Source organism: Phoca vitulina, unplaced genomic scaffold (genome assembly GCF_004348235.1).
Source record: "Phoca vitulina isolate PV1807 unplaced genomic scaffold, GSC_HSeal_1.0 scaffold58, whole genome shotgun sequence".
In the NCBI taxonomy this organism is placed as follows: Eukaryota; Metazoa; Chordata; class Mammalia; order Carnivora; family Phocidae; genus Phoca; species Phoca vitulina.
In genome coordinates, this window is record NW_022589761.1 from 5863362 (window position 1) to 5880739 (window position 17378).

The following is a 17378-nucleotide window of genomic DNA, read 5'->3' on the forward strand; positions in this document are numbered from 1 at the left end:
CCATCCCACCCACTCCGGCCATTCCACCCACTCCGGCCATCCCACCCGCTCCGGCCATCCCAGGCCATCCCACCCACTCCGGCCATCCCACCCACTCTGGCCAGCCCCAGCCAGCCCCGGACCGTACTTTACCTTCCTAACGTGAATTAGCAGCCACCGCTGGACGCTGGGCGGCACGCGACTTTCCCACGCACTCCCCCGGGGAACTTGCCCTGGGGCGCAGCCTCTCCCAGCCCCGCGGCTTGTACTTGCGGGCAGGAGGGCTTGTGATGAGGTGCTCAGCACTGCGTGTGGGAGTGGGAGGGCGGGTGGAGGCGGGGACTGGAGACTCCGTGCGGATGAGAAGCTGCTGGACCCAAGTTTGGAATCTTAACGCCAAACACAATCCCAGCAGAGCTGCTCAGCCATCCCGTCCTTTCGGTACTCGGCCCAGCGCTCCTGCCACCCGGGGCATTCTCCCTGCCTTCTTGGTCCCCACACGGCTGCCCCCTCAGCGGCCACCCCGCACCCAGGTGCTGCTTCTCTGGTGACTCCAGCAGCGCTCCGCCGTCCCTACACGGTGTTCTCCGGGCACTCGGTACAAGCCATGTTGCTTGCATGCTTTACCCCTACTCCACCCTTTCCTAGTTGGGTGACCTTGGGCAAGAGATTGAACTTGTCCTGGCCTCAGTTGCGTAGGGCATCTGATGGGGATGCTGCTCACAGGCCCCACAGCGGCAGCAGAGAGCAAGCCGGAGGTACCACGTGTGTGGGGACACTGGGAAGGGCATTCCCCGCAAAGCCACAGCCTCCTCGCCAGGAGGGCCCTCTCGCTTCGCGTCGCTATCACTGCTTTGGCACCGCAGACTCTGGGGAGACTCAATACTTCCTGGAAGAATGAATGAACGGAATCCTCAAAACAGCCCTCTGGGCAGAAGGGCAGCGCCCAGGACAGCCGAGAGAAGGGGCTGGGGTCTTCTAGGATGCCAGCTTTTCCCCTCCCCTCTGCCCTGGGGCTGGCTCCTCTGAGAAATGCCGGTAACAGTACTTACCCTCAGCTCACCAGGATTCAAGGGGTCAATACAGGTACAGCACTTAGAACATGGGCATGAGGCAGGTGTTCGGTAAACTTGGGTAGAAAGGTTAACAAACAAAACCCACCAACACTGATTGAAACCCTATGGCGGGAGCAGGCTCGGTGGCATACAGTGGTCTAGAAGACACGACAGATGCTAACAAATCATCAGAGAACATACCACTGTTGTGATAAACCCTGTGAGGGGAAAAAGTCATTTATTGCTTGTTGGCTAAAGCCAAGCAGTAAACAACATCTAGATGTTTGATGTTTCAAATACAAACATTTGCTATTGAGTAGAAATGTGAACTTCTCAAACAGGAAACAAAATCTCCTTTCCCTCTTTTTCTCTTTTAAGATTTATTTATTTATTTGAGAGAGAGAAAGAGAACAGGGGGGAGGGAGAGAGAAATCCAAGCAGACTCCGGGCTGAGAGGGAGCCCAACACGGGGCTCGATCCTATGACCCCGAGATCATGACCTGAGTGGAAACCAAGAGCTGGCCACCCAGGCGGCCCTCCTTTCCCTTTCCAATGTAAACCACTATCCACTGCTGGCCGGGGGCTGCCTCAGGCTTCAGTCCTCCCCCCGGGAGCTGCTCCCGGGGCTGCAGTGTGTCTTCGGGGAGCTGCCCAGGCTCCGGCAGCAGGCCCTTGGTGCAGGAGCCGCGTGGTAAGGAGGGGCAAGGAGGACAGTGGGGAGGCTGCCAGGGCGGGGACCAGAAGCAGCGGGACAGGCCTCACCTTCCTGGGGTAGAATGGGCCCGACCTGGCTGGGAGCAGTCAGGGATGGTCCCACTGGGGGGGCAGAGGCCTGAGTTAGGAAGGCACAACAGGGGTGGTCGAGTCAAGAAGAGAAAAGTGGCCTGCAAGGTGGAGTCAGTGATGAAAGGGGAGACCAGCAGGGTGGATTCCAACAGCTAGGATGTTGGGCTGGCAGGGGCGGGGAGGGGGAGACGGTTGCAGGCCAGGCAGGAAGGCGTCCGGTCAGCCTTTGGAACGCTGGAGGCCATGACGGCGAAGGCCAGGCCGTGCAGGAAGAGACTGACTCGGGCGCGGCCACCCCTCCACAGCAAGCAGCCCCGAGATATTCCCTGGAAGTCTGTCGGGAACCCCTTTGTGGTGGAGTCCACAGGCGTGTACCTGTCCTTACAGGAGGCTTCAGTAAGTGGGGGACAGATGCCCGGGGCTGCGCGGGGAGAGGGGGTGTAGAGGTGGCACTCGAAGGGCCCCTGACACCTGTGCTCCTCCTCTAGGACCACATCGAGGCTGGTGCCACGCGTGTGGTCATCTCTGCACCCTCACCCGATGCGCCCATATTTGTCATGGGAGTAAACGAGAAGAACTATAATCCTGGCTCCATGAAAGTTGTCAGGTAACGGGCAGCAACATTCTGAAGTGTGTGGGTGGCACCCAGAGGAAATGCCAGCCTCCCTCTCTTCACCCCCACTCCCAGTAGACCCCTGGTGCTGCTTCACACCTCCCTTCCCAAAGCCCTAACGCCCTCACGTTAACGCTTCCCTGAAACAGAACAGCAGGACTCCTGGAGAACACGCTTGGGGAGCTTCCCCAGCCATACCTCTGGGGCACCCCCAGTGATCCCACTCATCCCCAACCTGACTTCCACAAAACCAGGCCTGTGTGCATCACCCGAGAGGGAGGGGAGGGTGCAGGGCTGGCTCTGCGACTCACCTCACAGGGCCCTTGCACACCCGTGCCGTTTCAGCAATGCCTCGTGCACCACCAACTGCCTGGCCCCCCTTGCCAAGGTCATCCATGAGCAGTTTGGGATCGTGGAAGGGCTGATGGTGAGTTGGAGAGAGCGGCTGAGGCAGGAGGGGTGGCAGGGAAACTCTACCTCTCCTTCCTAGACTTGCTTAGTGTGTGGGGTGAACAAAGGAGAAGACGGTTTCGGGAGGAAGAGCCAAGTGGTGAAGTCTCTTAAAACACCGGGCAACTTGCAGACAGGGCTGGACCCTGGCCTGCACATGGCCCTCCTGTGGTCTGTGGTGGTCCCACCAGCCTCCACACCTGGGTCACCACCTCAGGCCTGGGAAAACGAGGCAGGGGAGCTTCGGAGGAGGAAGGGCTCACCTCGGCCTTCTTCTTCCCCAAGACCACAGTTCATTCCTACACTGCCACCCAGAAGACAGTGGACGGGCCATCGAAGAAGGCCTGGCGAGACGGGCGGGGTGCCCACCAGAACATCATCCCAGCCTCCACAGGGGCTGCCAAGGCCGTTGGCAAAGTCATTCCAGACCTCAAAGGGTATGAGGGCAGAAAGCTGCCACCAGGGTCAGGGGTACACCCCAGGAGGACTGGACTGGCCCCCAATCCCTGAAGTGTCTATTGAGGGGAAAGTAGAGACAACATGGGATGGATGGAAAGGTCCTGGGTTCTGACTCCCACCCCTAATGTGGGATTTCCAGGAAGCTGACAGGAATGGCATTCCGGGTGCCAACCCCAGACGTATCTGTTGTGGACCTGACCTGCCGCCTGGCCCAGCCTACCTCGTATGAGGCCATCAAAGACGCCATAAAAGCAGCAGCCCAAGGGCCCATGGCTGGCATCCTTGCCTACACCGAGGATGAGGTAGGGGCTGAGGAGGGGGACCATGGGAGGAGCCCTCTGGGGAGGAAACGTGATTTTCCACTTGCCAAAGAGCTGCTCACCATGTATCAAGACAGGGACTGCAGGGCTGGGAAGGTCTGCTCTTCCTGCCTCAGGGTCTTTGCACTTGCTGTTGCTCTGGTCTGGGTAGCTTTTCTTCCAGGTGGCCACATAATCTGCCCTCACCTCCTCCAAGTCTCTACTTCAATTTCTGTCCTCAGTAAGATATTCTCTTTCTGGCCCTTTCCCTTACCTGAAATTTCATTCCATAGTCCCTGTTGGCCCTGCTAGCATGTACACCACAAGAAAGCAGGGGCTTTGGGACTCAGTGGCTCCAGCCATTGATTGTCCCGGGGCCTGGCACCCCAGCAGGAGCTCAATACAAGCTTAGTGAACAAGACAATGGCTCCCCCACCATGCCTTTGCTCCCAGTCGTGCCATCCTCTGGTGCTGTCTCTGCTTTAGCTCCTGCAGCTCCGCTCTCACACAGCCACCAGGACCTCTTGTTTTACGGAAAGCAGATCACATTGTCCCACTGCTGAAAACCCTCCCCTGTGGCCTTACACACCACTAAGGCCAATCCCTCAGGGCCTCTATGCTGTAGCTCCTTCCATGTCAGGCACTGCGGAGGGCCCGAGGTGACCAGATCCTCCTAGACATCCAGACCCAGCCTCACCGCGTGCCCTCCGAGAGGGCCTCTATGCGGCCCACCATCATGATGAAGGCCGGCGTCATCGCCAGCATGTACTGGTGCAGCGTCAGGGTGTCTGCGGTCTCTGTCCTTTGGCCGCAGGCGAAGCCCCCGCGTGCCTTCCTCACACGGTCCCCAGAACCTGGACACAAGCAGGGCTCCACCAGATATCGTAGATGAAGGGATGTGCCCATGTGCCTAAGAGTCGGGGCCTGGGCTCCTGGAGGCCCTTGCTCCGCGACCCACGCTTATCTTTGAAATTCCGATGCCCAGGTCGTGTCCACGGACTTTGTGGGCGATACCCACTCGTCCATCTTCGATGCTAAAGCCGGCATCGCGCTCAACGACAACTTCGTGAAGCTCATTTCCTGGTGAGGGGGGAGGGGCCCGGGGGCGTGGGGGGCGGGCCAGGAGCGGTCGGGAGGGACGCCCCTGACCCGCCGCCTCCCTCCCCAGGTACGACAACGAATACGGCTACAGTCACCGGGTGGTGGACCTCCTCCGCTACATGTTCAGCCGCGACAAGTGAAGCAGGACGGCCCCTCCTCCGCTTCCCCGGGCTCCCGGCCGGAACCCGTACCTCCCGTTCCCGCTGTCGCCTCCCCCGGGGAAGGAGGGCGCCCCGCTGGGAAATAAAGACGCAGAATGCTCACAGCCGCGCCCGTGTGTCTGCGCCGGTCACTACGGGGTCACGGCGCGCCCCGCACGGAGACGCGCTCCACCTGCGCCCGCCGGCCACCGCGCCTCGCCTCCGAGTCTGGCTCCGCGCCGGCGCACTGGGGCCGCGCAGGCTCCGAGGGCCGGCCGCGGGCCGTGACGTCAGTGCGCCGGCGCCGGCCGGCCTCCCGCTCCCAGAAGGCCGCGCGGGTCGCGGCGGAGGCAAGTGGGCGCCAGGCCCCGGGCTCCGGCGCCAGGCCGGCGGAGGGTGAGACCCGCGCTCCGGCGGGCCCCGGGCGGCCGGCGCCATGACCCTGTTCCACTTCGGAAACTGCTTCGCCCTGGCCTACTTCCCCTACTTCATCACCTACAAGTGCAGCGGCCTGTGAGTGCGGGGCGCCCGCGGGCGGGAGGGCGCGGGCCCGGGCTAAGCCTCACCGCCCGCTCCTGCAGGTCTGAGTACAACGCCTTCTGGAAGTGCGTGCAGGCCGGCGTCACCTACCTCTTCGTGCAGCTGTGCAAGGTGAGGGCGCCCGGGCCCCGCCGGGAATACCCTGGAAGACGTGCTCCGGAAGGGGCGGAACTTGGGGAGAGGTCTCGAAGCAACTTTTGTATAGCACTTTAGTAAAATTGGGAAAACTCACTTGTGTGGTGGAGCGTTTTGTACTTTGAGGAGGCGCGAAGTAAGCCAGGGTCCACACGGTGCTGCTAACCCTGCTGGGGTGGCTCGCCCCGGCACCTCCATGCCTGACCCGATCGCCTGGGATCACCACAGAACCCAGACTTCAGACCCCAACCGTCTCTCTCCCCTGATCCTGTAATCTCGTCCCCCTTCTGGTGGTCCCTCTCCACAAGGGTTCCCCTGAACCCCAGAGCCTTACCCTCCACATCCACACTGACTTCCTACATAATCCACTTGGTTTCTCCTCCTCCCCTTGCAGTGATCTCTGTTTTCTGTTCTCAGATGCTGTTCCTGGCCACTTTTTTTCCCACCTGGGAAGGCGGCATCTATGACTTCATTGGGGTGAGTGGGGCAAGGAAGGGGGAGGGAGTGCAGGAACGGGGCCCCCCGGCACCTGTGCTCACTCAAGCCTCAACCTGACCCACAGGAGTTCATGAAGGCCAGCGTGGATGTGGCAGACCTGATAGGCCTAAACCTTGTCATGTCCCGGAATGCAGGCAAGGGGGAGTACAAGATCATGGTTGCTGCCCTGGGCTGGGCCACCGCCGAGCTCATTATGTCCCGGTGTGTGCAGCAGCCTGGAGCCCAGATTCCTGAGAAAGGACGCCTGGGTTCTAGGGAGGTGCTGGAGGGCGGGGGCTCAGATTCTGAGTGCTGAGGGTGTTTGGGTGCTGGAGAAATCCTCCCTTTGCCTTCCTTAGCTGCATCCCCCTGTGGGTTGGAGCCCGGGGCATTGAGTTTGACTGGAAGTACATCCAGATGAGCATTGACTCCAACATCAGTCTGGTACGCAGTCCTGCTCTCCCACACACCTTTTTCCAGCGGCCGTGCTCTCCCCCCGAGGCCTGGCCCTGACTTCCTGCCTCCCTGCAGGTCCATTACATCGTCGCATCTGCCCAGGTCTGGATGATAACACGCTACGACCTGTACCACACTTTTCGGCCAGCAGTACTCCTGCTGATGTTCCTCAGCGTCTACAAGGCCTTTGTCATGGAGTGAGCTGCACGGGGTTTGAGGGTGGGTCCAGATGGGGGTGGGTTATCTGTTCTCCTTCTCTCATGGTGATGTTTCCCCACAGGACCTTCGTCCACCTCTGTTCCCTGGGCAGCTGGACAGCACTGCTGGCCCGGGCAGTGGTGACAGGGCTGCTGGCCCTCAGCACCCTGGCCCTCTATGTCGCCGTTGTCAACGTGCACTCCTAGGCTTGGTGCCCCAGACATTCACATACCCTTTCCCCGCCTCCAGGTTTCAGTGAAGTAAACAGTATTTGGAACATTGTTTCTGCCTCCATCTCTCTCTTTCTGGAACTGTCTACCAATACCACATTCACCGGGTTCTAGAGGCCCTTGTTCTGGCTTTGAAGCCAGGTAGACAGGCTGGGAAACTGGCCAACACAGAACTGGTTTGTTCTGTGTTCTGCAGCAGTTCCTGGGCTCCTCATTTTCCCAGGATAGAAGGGCTTGGAGTAGATAGATCATCCTTTTTTTTTTTTTTTTTTTTTTTAAGATTTTATTTATTTATTTGACAGAGACACAGCAAGAGAGGGAACATAAGCAGGGGGAGTGGGAGAGGGAGAAGCAGGGAGCCCGATGTGGGGCTCAATCCCAGGACCCTGGGATCATGACCTGAGCCAAAGGCAGACGCTTAACGACTGAGCCACCTAGATAGATCATCATTGAGCAGACCAGGGCCCTCGGGTAACAGGTGATAGAAGGAAGCTAGAATCCAGGAATATAGTTCTTGGGAGGCTTTTCCTCACAGCCTGAACATGGCCCTTCTCTGGCTGCTTACCTACTAGGCTCTCAGCCCAATCTCCCCTTCTCATCCACCCTTCATATGGCAGCCAGGGGGATCTGTCTGAAATCCCAGTTTTATTAGTGCACCCTCCTTGTCTACAACCGTCTCAGACTCCCCATTGCACATTGAATGGTCCAACCACCTGAACTCTGGGTTTTGCTCTTGAGGGTAGACTTTTATGATTCTGAGCTCTTTAGTGCTTTGGTTTGGTTCTGTAGTCCTCACATCAAATCCTGGCTAGAGTCTTCTCAGGGTGGGGTCCAGACGCTGCTGTAGCCGACTGGCACAGTAGCTGAGCCCACCAACTTGGATATTGTCCTGGATGCTGCCCTCCCTACCTCTTGTTTCCCAAACTCCTTGGGAGCTTCTCAGGTGCAATCAGAAACCAGCCCCCTTATGCAGAGAGCAGAAAGGGGAAAGGTGGCCACTCCAGGTTGGTAGGTGGCAGGTTTAAGAAGCAAGGGAACTTTTCAAGGCTTTTCATTGGGTTGTAAGACACCTAGATCTCTGCACCCACCTGCCAAATCTTAAAAGTTTAGATCAGGGCCTTAACTGGGTTTAGTCACATATACCATCTAGTAGAACCACATCACTCTCTCAAGGCTATGTCCAGCAGGCGGGGGGGGGGGGGGGGGGGGGAATGCACATTCCAAGGACTGAAGGTCAACAGATCAACCTGTCAAGTTCATGGGCTTTCCATCTCCAACACCACCCTAGCCCTTCCCTGTCCTAGTGGAGCCAGCTGCCTGCCCCATTCCCTCCCCCTGTCTGAGGGGCACGTGTCAGAAGCGGGGCTTTGAATGTCATGTTTATGCTCCACCTTGATGCAAACCCTGCCCACCCAGGAAGGTGCTCCCCAGCCCCAGTGGATCCCCCAAGGCGAGGGATAGGGCAAGTGCCCCCTCCCTCCTTCCCTCCAGGCCGTCAGGTCCTGCCATACTGTTGCTTAACCCTGGGCTGGGAAAGCAGGAGCACAAAGGGCTGTGAGTCTTGGTGTGTGCCGAGGGAGCGTTTGCCCTCAGGTGGGGCAGCCACCACCTAGCCCTGCCCCCTTTTCATTGTCCCTTGAGGAGACTGGGTCCACAGGTGTCTTGGGGGAGGGGTGGAGAGGCAAGCGATTGGTTGCGCACGGAGTATGGAGTATATGGGCACTCCCCCCGCCCAGCGGGGTGGCCTGTGACAGGATCGCGCTCCCACACCTCCGTCCCATGCCCGCCTAGCCTCGGACCAGTATGGGGACAAGTGAGGGTTGCAGAAGTGATTTCAACAACTATTTGCTGAGCAGGGACTCTGAGCTGGAGCCCCTGCTGGTGACCAACTATGTGGAATAATCCCAGCTTATGTGGGGCTCAGGGAGACCAGAGCAGTTAGGGTTGAAGTGGAGGGAGCACAGACCAGGTCAGGGACGGGCTGGGGACCCAACCTGGAGGACAGGAGATGTGAGCTGTTGGGGCAGGAGGAAAAGCTGGGGGCAGAGCCTATGTAAAGGCCTTGAGGTGAGAGAGCAGGCCTGACTTTTCCAGTGAAACAAGAATTGGCTGGAATAAGATCGAGGTGGTTTGTGAAACTGGCAGTCAGCAGGGGCAGGACAAACCATGGAGGATTCTGGGCCAGGGAGAGACAGGGAGTTTAGGGCTCACCACGTTTCCCAGGGAGAAGGAACCACACTGATGGGACAGTGGAAGGAGCAGGTTTGGAGGATGATGCAGAGGCTACTGGGGGTCCCTGGGTCATACAGGGTGGAGAGCCACTGCAGAGACAGAACTGAGGCCATGGGGGCAGCAGAGGGGGGCTGTGGTGGGGGGGTCCCGCCAGAGAGGCTCATACTAAGGAAGAGAGGTGAGGAAGGGGCTGGGGAGGGGTGGGAGGTGGGGGGAGTGTCAGGCTGTTTCCAGCAGTTGGGGAGTTAACTTTTCAGGGGAGAGGGGTGTGAGGAGGGGACCGGGACTTCAGCCTCTAGACTCAGTCCCACTGCAACAGAGGAGCAAACTAGTGGAACCAGAGTGGAGACACCTGCGAAGGGGGAGGCAGGGTGGGGGGCAGCTTGAGGTAGGAGAGATTCTGACACTGTGTGTCAAGGAGCCTGCCAAGGGGAGATCAAGAACGTGCTGGGGAGGGAGCCCAGAGGTGGTGTCTAGGCGAGTGGGGCAGTGAAGGCCCCGCTCCCGGGGGGGACTGGGAATGCCGTCACCCCAGGCTCACTCCCCCGAGGAAGGTTTCGTTGCATACCTACGATGCACGAGGCTGTGTTCGAGGAACTGAGATACAGCCCTGAACAAGCCGTAGGACTGTGGGAGATCAAAGGGGATCAGGAAAGACACTTAGGACAGGACCTGGCACCAAATAAAAGCATCATCGGTGTGAGCTGGTTTATTTCTGTCACTCAGCACAGCGTGTTTGAAGGTCCCACAGGCAGCCCTCCTGCCCGCTTGGAGTGAGAAGGACAGACCTGGCTCACAGGAGCCCAGCTCCCGTCCCCTGCCCAGGCCCCCCTGCCCCGCTCAGAGCACCAGGCCCAGGGACGGCTCTGCCGGGGCGGGGGGGTGCTCTCTGTGGATGGGGAAGGGGAGTGGGGAGGTCTCCCCAAGGTTGGGGTGCCGTGGGCTGCGGGAGCAGACAGATGGTGCTGGGGCTTGATTGCTTAGATGTCCGGGTGGCTGCCCAGAGGGTCCCATGCCCCCCACCTCTGCTGTGGGGTTTGCAAGGATGGCTTGAAGGCAGCAGGCCCTCTAATAGTAGAGCTCCTGATCCCACCAGCCTGGGAGGGAGAGAAAGGAGACTCAGGGCTGCGGGATGTGGGTCACGGGCACCAGGGGCTCAGAGGTACGGATCAACGGAGGCTTGATATGGAGGGTCAAGGGCTCAGAGGTCAAAGGTCAGGACAGCTGTTCTGAGGATGGTCCAGCCCCCACCCCCAGGCCCTCGGTCTCCACACTCACTCCCTGGGCAACAGCGAACTCCCAGTTTCCGAAGCTCATCATAGACGAAGATGAGGAGGCCAAAGGGCATGGGGACCAGCCACCACTGGTACCTGAAGGCCCAGGGGAGATGACAAGGTGAAGGCTACCCTCAAGTCTGTGTCCCTGTGCCCGTCCCTCTACTCACAGCTCCCGGCCCCTCACCGGATGGGCATGAAGTTGAAGATGTTGGGCATTCCGGGGCAGTAGCACAGGAAGCAGCCGATGCAGACCTGGAACACGATGGCGATCACCAGGATCCTGTTCCTGCAGGCGGGCGGGGTGGGACAGGCTCAGGCCGGCGGGTGCAGAACAAGGCCAGGCCATGAGGAGCGGGGGACGCTTTGACAGTGGACGGGGGTCCTGTCACATCTCCCCTTTGGTGGATGAAAATGGAGGGGCCGGGGCGGGGGAGGCAGGTGGTGGGAGCTACCGGCCCGCTGTGGACGAGGCCCGGCAGCACCTGGCGCCGGCGCGTTTGCTGGCTGCAGTGAGCCCTCGTGGGGATCCAGTGGGAGCTGCAGCGGGGCTGGGGCGGGGCGGGGCGGGGCTGTGGGGACACCTGAAGAAGCCCTGCTGGAAGGCGGAGAGGCGGCGCGTCTTGCGGATGAGGACGTCGGCGATCTGGCACATCTCGATGCTGATGAAGAACACGGTGTAGCAGGTGTACTGCTGGTAGAGGCGCTGCCCGAACGTCTGCGGGCCGGAGGGGAGCGGAAGCGGCCTGAGCCCGGATGGAGAGGGCCTGCGGCCATGAACCCCTCCCAGCAGAGGATGGAGTGGGGGAGAAGAGAGAGACACCGTCTGCCAGGTTTGCAGGACCCTGGGGGGCTGGGGGGCGGCTGGAGATCTTGGCCTTGCAGAGATTAGATGTCAACGCCTGGGCAAATGGTAGCTCAGGCCAGTTGCTTTCACGAGGAAGGAGGGATGCAGGCTTTCCCGCACACCCACAGGAAGGCAGCTGGGAGAAGGGAGTCGGACTGCTAGGGCAGAATTTGTATAGTCCAGCGACTCTGGTGCCCGGGCAGATGGCCAAAATAAGTGACGTGGGCCAGAAGGGCCTTTGGGGAACAGGGTGAGCAGCAGGAGTGTGGAGCTCAAGATGGTGGTGGGAGAGGCCCCAGAACCGGCAGAGAGTCCGGGGACCTGGGATGCTCCAGTTGAGCTCCGTCACATGCGGACAACTGAGTGTGGGCCACCCACAGGGAATGAGGGAGCCACGGGCCGGGGGCGGGAGGCCGGGGCTCACCCACTCCTGGCCGTAGCTGTCCTGCAGATCTTGTAGGTGGTGGTTCTCCCAGTATGGTCGCAGCCCCACACATAGCAGTGGGAACCAGCCCTCCTGGGCCATGGCCGTAAAGTAGTCAGTGAAGCCAGCAAATGACTGGATGGCACCTGGGGGACAGGCAAGGTGACACGGGGAGACAAAAATGGAGACCTAGACAGGGACATGGAAAGAGACAAGGACATGGAAAGATAGGGACACAGAGAGATACCCGCAGAGAGAGGGTCAAGGACACAAGTACACAGTGAGTGACGGACATGGAGAGACAGAGACAAGGATCCCAAGAGAGATCAATAGGGACGCAAGAGACAAGGCACAGAGAGAGACAGAGACACGCCAAGAGACAGAGAAGGGACACGGGGATCACAGCAGACTCGGACTCAGAGAACAGCAGAGACCCAGGATCAAATGCCAACCCGGGGATCCAGCACGAGCCAGAGCCCCTGTGAGAGATGCGAAGGCAGGCGAGCAGCCCTGCAGGGAACCTGGGGCTCCCCGGCCCCACGGGCACTCACCTATCTGGAAGTAGGAGTAGGCCGCCAGGGGCTCATTGACCAAGCGGTCGCGCTTCGGGTTCCGTGGACGCAGATGCATGATGTCACTCTCTGCCTTCTCATATGCCAGGGACACGGACGGGAACTGGCCAGGAGCGGAAGGAGCCAGGGTTAAGGGTTTGCCCGTCCCCTACGTGCCGGGAGGCTCCCCTCCCTCCCCCCACCGCCCCGGTGGACAGAGACAGGACTGAGGTTGGGAGGCAGGTGACTGTGCGGGCACACCTGCCCGGACAGCATGGACCAGCTGGCCCTCCAACGAGGCCGTGGCGCCATGTCCGTCCACGGCTGTGTCCACATCTGACCTGCTGTCCATCTCCATTGGAACATCTGCATGTACCTCCCCTCCCCACCCGCCTCTCCCCCTTACTGTTTTTGTATCCCTGTCTCTGGTCTCTTTCTCTGTGGCTGTCTCTGCTTTTGTGTCCCTGTGTCCCCCGTCTCTCCCTGTCTCTCTCTGCAGCTCTTCTGTCTCTGTGCCCCCAGGTCCTCCCTATCCCTCACCCCATCCGTCCGTCACGGCGGAACGGCCGCAGAGTGGACCGGTCAAGAGCAGAGGCCCCGGGGCCCCGGACTGCCTGGGCTCCAATCCCAGCGTGCCGCTTACTGGCTCTGTGACCTGGGACAAGCCGCTCAACCTGTCTGGGCCTCAGTTCGCTCATCAGTCAAATGGGGACGATAAATGAATAAAGCCCCTCCCATAGAGTGTTCATGAGGACAGAGTTAAGGGAGGGAGTGTCTGCCTGACCCAGAGAAGCCACTATGCAAGCGTCGCCAGATGTGTGTGTGTGTGTGTCTGAGGGTCCTTCTCTGAGTCCGCAGGTCTAAGCCGACCTGAGGGTCCACCTGTGCGGCCACGTCTGTACTTCTGCCTGGGACCACCCGCCTGCCCGCCTGCGCGTCCCCGTCTGGCTGCCTTTGCACCCTGTGCAAGAGCGTCTGCGGGGCCCCGTCCATCACGGCTGTCGGCGGGGCTGGAGACTCACGATGTCGGTGCAGAGCTCTATGAAGAGGATGGTGATGCAGCCGAGGGGCAGGGGCACGCTGACAGTGATGTAGATGAGGTACGGCGTCAGCTCGGGGATGTTCTTGGTCAGGGTGTAGGCGATGGACTTTTTCAGGTTATCAAAGATCAGCCGGCCTGCAGGGGGGTGGGGCGGGGAGAGCCTCAGCCTCCTCGCTGCCCGCTTCCTCCCGTGCCCACGCCGCCGCCCCCCTCCCTCCCCGGTCTCCGCCCCGGCTCGGACCCTGCTCCACGCCTGTCACGATGGAGGCAAAGTTGTCATCCAGCAGGATCATGTCCGCCGCATTTTTGGCAGCGTCCGAGCCGGCAATGCCCATGGCCACGCCGATGTCGGCCTTCTTCAGGGCTGGGGAGTCGTTGACACCATCCCCGGTCACAGCCACGATGGCCCCCTGCCGGGGGGGGGGGCAGGGTGGTCAGGGGGAGGCCCACCCCCGGGCCAGCCCAGCCCACTGGCCCGCCTCCCTCATCAGAGTCCTACCAGTCGCTGGCAGCTCTCCACAATCACCAGCTTCTGCTGGGGACTGGTACGAGCAAACACCATCTCAGGGTGAGTACGCAGGGTCTCAACCAGCTCTGACGGGTCCATGTCCTTCAGCTGCATGCCATTGATGACGCAGGCACGGGCATCCCTGGGAGGGGGGGAGGGTCACCAGGGCCTCAGTCTGCGCAGGCTGTGGGAAGAACCACAGCGAGGGCGGCAGGGGCTTACTTCCTATTGACTTGGTCCACAGGTACACGGAGGCGGGCGGCGATGTCTTCCACCGTCTCGCTGCCTTCCGAAATGATACCCACACTGGCCGCAATGGCCTTGGCCGTGATGGGGTGGTCACCCGTCACCATGATCACCTGTTGGGGAGGGGACCATCAGACCCTTGCTGCCTTCAGTGCAGCCCACTCTCCTCGTCCTCCCTGCTGGCCTCTACTGATAGACCCGTTCGCTTATTCAACCACTGAATGTCAGGGACAAAACAGATGAAAATCTCTGTTCTCATGGAGCCAACCCTCTAGCGCGGGAGACAGAAGAGACGCAAACTAAGGGGACAAATGATACAGCCCATTAGGAGAGAGGAAAATTAAGCTGAGTAAAGGGGATGGCAAATGTTGGGTGGAAAAAGAGGTGTCGATTTTAAGTGTGTCCGGGGAAAGCTTCGTTGAGAAGGTGACATCTGAGCGGAGGTCTGAAAGAGGCGAGAGAGTTGGCCACATAAAAAATGGAGGGAAGAGTGTTCCTGGCAGCGGGAACAGCCAATGTGAAGACCCTGAGGTGCGAACGCACCTGAACTGTTGGCGGAGCAGTGGGGAGGCCAGCATGACTGCGGAGCAGTAAACGAGAGGTGGGGGGCTAAGGAATAAGCTTAGAGCCCAGCTCTCATAGGCCTTAGAGACCAAGGGGAGGACGTGGGTGTTGTTTGCCCAGCCTTGCCTCCCCAACTCTTGATCTGTCTTCAGGAACCAGGGTTGAAGTGAGGTCTCTGGCCAAGAATGGGCAAGTAAGCCCAGACCTGGTCAACCAAGTACCCCCCGCAGCCACGTGACTGGTTCAGAGAGGAACATGTGACCCAATCTGGGACAACAGCAGAAGAGGCACTCTTTTTTCTGTGGGGTGGCTAAACAGGTGGGATGTAGGTTGAGCTTCTGGGGGTGGTCATTCTTCTCGACCAAAATAAAGGGACTAGTCGAGTCCCTTGAGAATAAAGCCATCAGAGAGAAAAGTAGAACCAAGCCATGGAGAAAGGCAAATTCCTAATGACACTCAACTCCTAGATCCAGCTACACCTGCCACTTCAGTCCCCAGAACTTTTCCATTTCATGAATCGATAGATTCCTTTTTTGGTTCAAACCACTTTCAGGAAGTTCTCTGTCACAGGGTTCCTCACCCCCAAATACTGCTGTCCTCTGTTCTCACCCCTGCCTGCTCCTCTCCCTGGTTGCATACCCGGATGCCTGCCGTGCGGCACTTGAGCACAGCATCAGGGACGGTGGCCCGGGGTGGGTCTATCATGGATACAAGTCCCGCAAAGCACAGGCCACTACTTGGAAAGTTCATGGCCTCCACGTCGAAGGCATAGCCAGGCGGGTAGTCCTTCTCACTCAGGTACAGTTGGCAGAAGCCTGACCAGAAAACAGGGAAGTCAGAGAGGAGTCCTGGGCAGACCCTTGCCCAGCAAGGCCAGGTGACGAGTGAAATAACCAGGCCCCTCACACCAAGCACCTGTGCATGCCTGACCCTGTGCTGAATCCTTCACATGTGAGTCTGTCCTCACAACCAACCTGTGAGGCTATTAGCATGCTCATGTTGCAGACAGAGAAACTGAGGTCTAGAGAGGGGATATTTCTTGCCAGACGAAAGATCCAGAATTGAACCACAGGTTTGTGCCTCCCAGGGTTGAGGCAGGGGTTAGGGAAGTTTACGAGTCAGGACAAAATGTTCAGGGAGGTCAGAGGTCAGGACAGGGATTGGGAAGTCTTGAGTTGAGGCAGGGACTGGGGAAGGTCAAAGGGTCAAGAGGAGGACACTGAAAGGTGGAAGTAAAAGCGATGGCAGGTCAAAGTTGGGGCAAGAGCTGGGAAAAACCAACAGATGTCAGGTCAGGACAGGGAAGGTCTCAGTGAGGACAGGTGGGGAGGGGCTGGGTCAAGGTAGAAATTGAGGATGGACAGGGGTCAGGACTGAGACAGGGAAAGTCAAAGGTGAGTGTGTGCACTTGGGCAGGTTAGCTGTCAGCCGGGGATGGGAAAGGTCATGGTGAGGGCTGGGCCGGGAAGGTTGGGCGGGGTCTGTGCTAGCTCCTCCTCGCCCACAGGTTCACCATCTACTGTGGGGGCTCACCGAGCCCTGGGGGGCTCACCAAGCACGCGTTCACCCAGGCCTCCCAGGCTAAGGTAGGCAGTCTGGAAGGCCTCACGCCATTGCTCGTCCAGCGGCAGCTCCTGGCCCTTGATGAGGATGGAGCTACAGCGTTCCAGCACGCGCTCGGGGGCGCCCTTCATCACCAGCACGTGCCGGGGGTCCCGCGGGTCCTCCAGTGTGTGGATGGACAGCTGCGGGCGAGGAAGCGGACGGCGTCTAGGAGGCGGACAAGGGGGCGGGGCTTGGGAGAAGGGCGGGGCTGACGGCTCGAAGGCGCCGCGGGTAGAGCTTTGGGACGGTACTGCGTGGCTGGGGGTGAGGGGCTTGCGGGCTGAGCAAGTCCTTGGTGGGGGATGAGGGTTAGGGGCGCAGTAAGGAGCCTGGGCGCTGGGAATGGACAGAATTAGGGTCGGAGATGGGCTGGGGCGGAATTTGGATTGCGAGCTACTCCACGGAAGGCCTAAGAGCTGGCGGTGAGCCCCCCGCTAAGGGACTGTGGGTGTGGCCTGCCCATAGGTGGTAAGCGGCTGTGGGCGGGGCGGGAGATGTGGGTGGGGTTTGGCTATGGAGAGGGCGGAAACTGAGAGAGAAGCCCCGCGATAGGCCAGCGCTGCGTGTGGGGGTGGCCCTAAGTGGGCGGGGGGGAGGCCGTGGGCGGGGCCGGGCGCGGCGGGCGCACACCTGGAACTTGTTGGTGGAGTTGAAGGGGATCTCGCAGACTTTGGGGAAGCGTTCGCGGTAGCCCATGGCGTTGCCCAGCGTCAGTTCCGAGAACTTGAGCAGCGCCGTCTCGGACGCGTCCCCGATCACTATGCGCTGGAAGCGGGGGCCGGTGTCAGGGGCGAACCTGTCTGCACCAGGCTCCCGGGATCCCCCGGAGTCCCCCGGGGTCTCACCTTGGGCACCGGCACCGCGTCCTGGCCGGACTTGAAGGCAGCGCGGTTGCACAGGGTGAGCACGCGGCATAGCGCCCGCCAGGTCTCCGAAGACTGGTCAAACGTCTGCCCTGGAGGCCAGGCGTCCGGGCTGGGGCCGGGAGGGGGCTCCGCGCGGGCCGCAGGCCCGGAGCAGCTCTCTCCCATACCAGAACCGAGCCCCTCCCTCTAGATTCAGGACAGGGTCCCCTCCCAGACCTGGGTGGGACCCAAACCTCTCCTCATACCCCTGGACGGAGCCTTCTCTCCAGACGCAGTATTGAGTTTCCTAGGACCCCCGATA

At 60.1% G+C, this 17378-nt stretch overlaps 3 protein-coding genes across 3 annotated transcripts in view; 2 read left to right on the plus strand and 1 right to left on the minus strand.

Moving 5' to 3' along the window:
• GAPDHS (glyceraldehyde-3-phosphate dehydrogenase, spermatogenic) overlaps window positions 1-5005 on the plus strand; it is a 9524-nt gene extending 4519 nt beyond the window's left edge. The window contains exons 5-11 of the mRNA XM_032390354.1: window positions 2126-2216; window positions 2309-2427; window positions 2779-2860; window positions 3169-3320; window positions 3482-3644; window positions 4627-4724; window positions 4810-5005. Coding sequence (XP_032246245.1) covers window positions 2126-2216; window positions 2309-2427; window positions 2779-2860; window positions 3169-3320; window positions 3482-3644; window positions 4627-4724; window positions 4810-4882 — 778 coding nt within the window. The 3' untranslated portion in view covers window positions 4883-5005. The remainder of the gene's footprint in view (window positions 1-2125; window positions 2217-2308; window positions 2428-2778; window positions 2861-3168; window positions 3321-3481; window positions 3645-4626; window positions 4725-4809) is intronic.
• Window positions 5006-5216: 211 nt separating this feature from the next.
• TMEM147 (transmembrane protein 147) lies at window positions 5217-6970 on the plus strand. Its single transcript, XM_032390382.1, has 7 exons — window positions 5217-5395; window positions 5464-5533; window positions 5975-6034; window positions 6120-6256; window positions 6394-6478; window positions 6566-6687; window positions 6771-6970. The coding sequence occupies exons 1-7, from the start codon at window positions 5319-5321 to the stop codon at window positions 6892-6894; spliced, it is 675 nt and encodes a 224-aa protein (XP_032246273.1). The 5' UTR covers window positions 5217-5318; the 3' UTR covers window positions 6895-6970.
• Window positions 6971-9886: 2916 nt separating this feature from the next.
• The window catches only part of ATP4A (ATPase H+/K+ transporting subunit alpha), an 84591-nt gene continuing 77099 nt past the window's right edge, over window positions 9887-17378 (minus strand). Inside the window, exons 10-23 of the mRNA XM_032390175.1 lie at window positions 17057-17166; window positions 16842-16976; window positions 16159-16351; window positions 15246-15421; window positions 14019-14155; window positions 13788-13938; window positions 13530-13698; window positions 13269-13423; window positions 12247-12370; window positions 11696-11841; window positions 11009-11142; window positions 10612-10713; window positions 10429-10520; window positions 9887-10247 (exon numbers count right to left, since the gene is read on the minus strand). Coding sequence (XP_032246066.1) covers window positions 10219-10247; window positions 10429-10520; window positions 10612-10713; window positions 11009-11142; window positions 11696-11841; window positions 12247-12370; window positions 13269-13423; window positions 13530-13698; window positions 13788-13938; window positions 14019-14155; window positions 15246-15421; window positions 16159-16351; window positions 16842-16976; window positions 17057-17166 — 1853 coding nt within the window. The 3' untranslated portion in view covers window positions 9887-10218. The remainder of the gene's footprint in view (window positions 10248-10428; window positions 10521-10611; window positions 10714-11008; window positions 11143-11695; window positions 11842-12246; window positions 12371-13268; window positions 13424-13529; window positions 13699-13787; window positions 13939-14018; window positions 14156-15245; window positions 15422-16158; window positions 16352-16841; window positions 16977-17056; window positions 17167-17378) is intronic.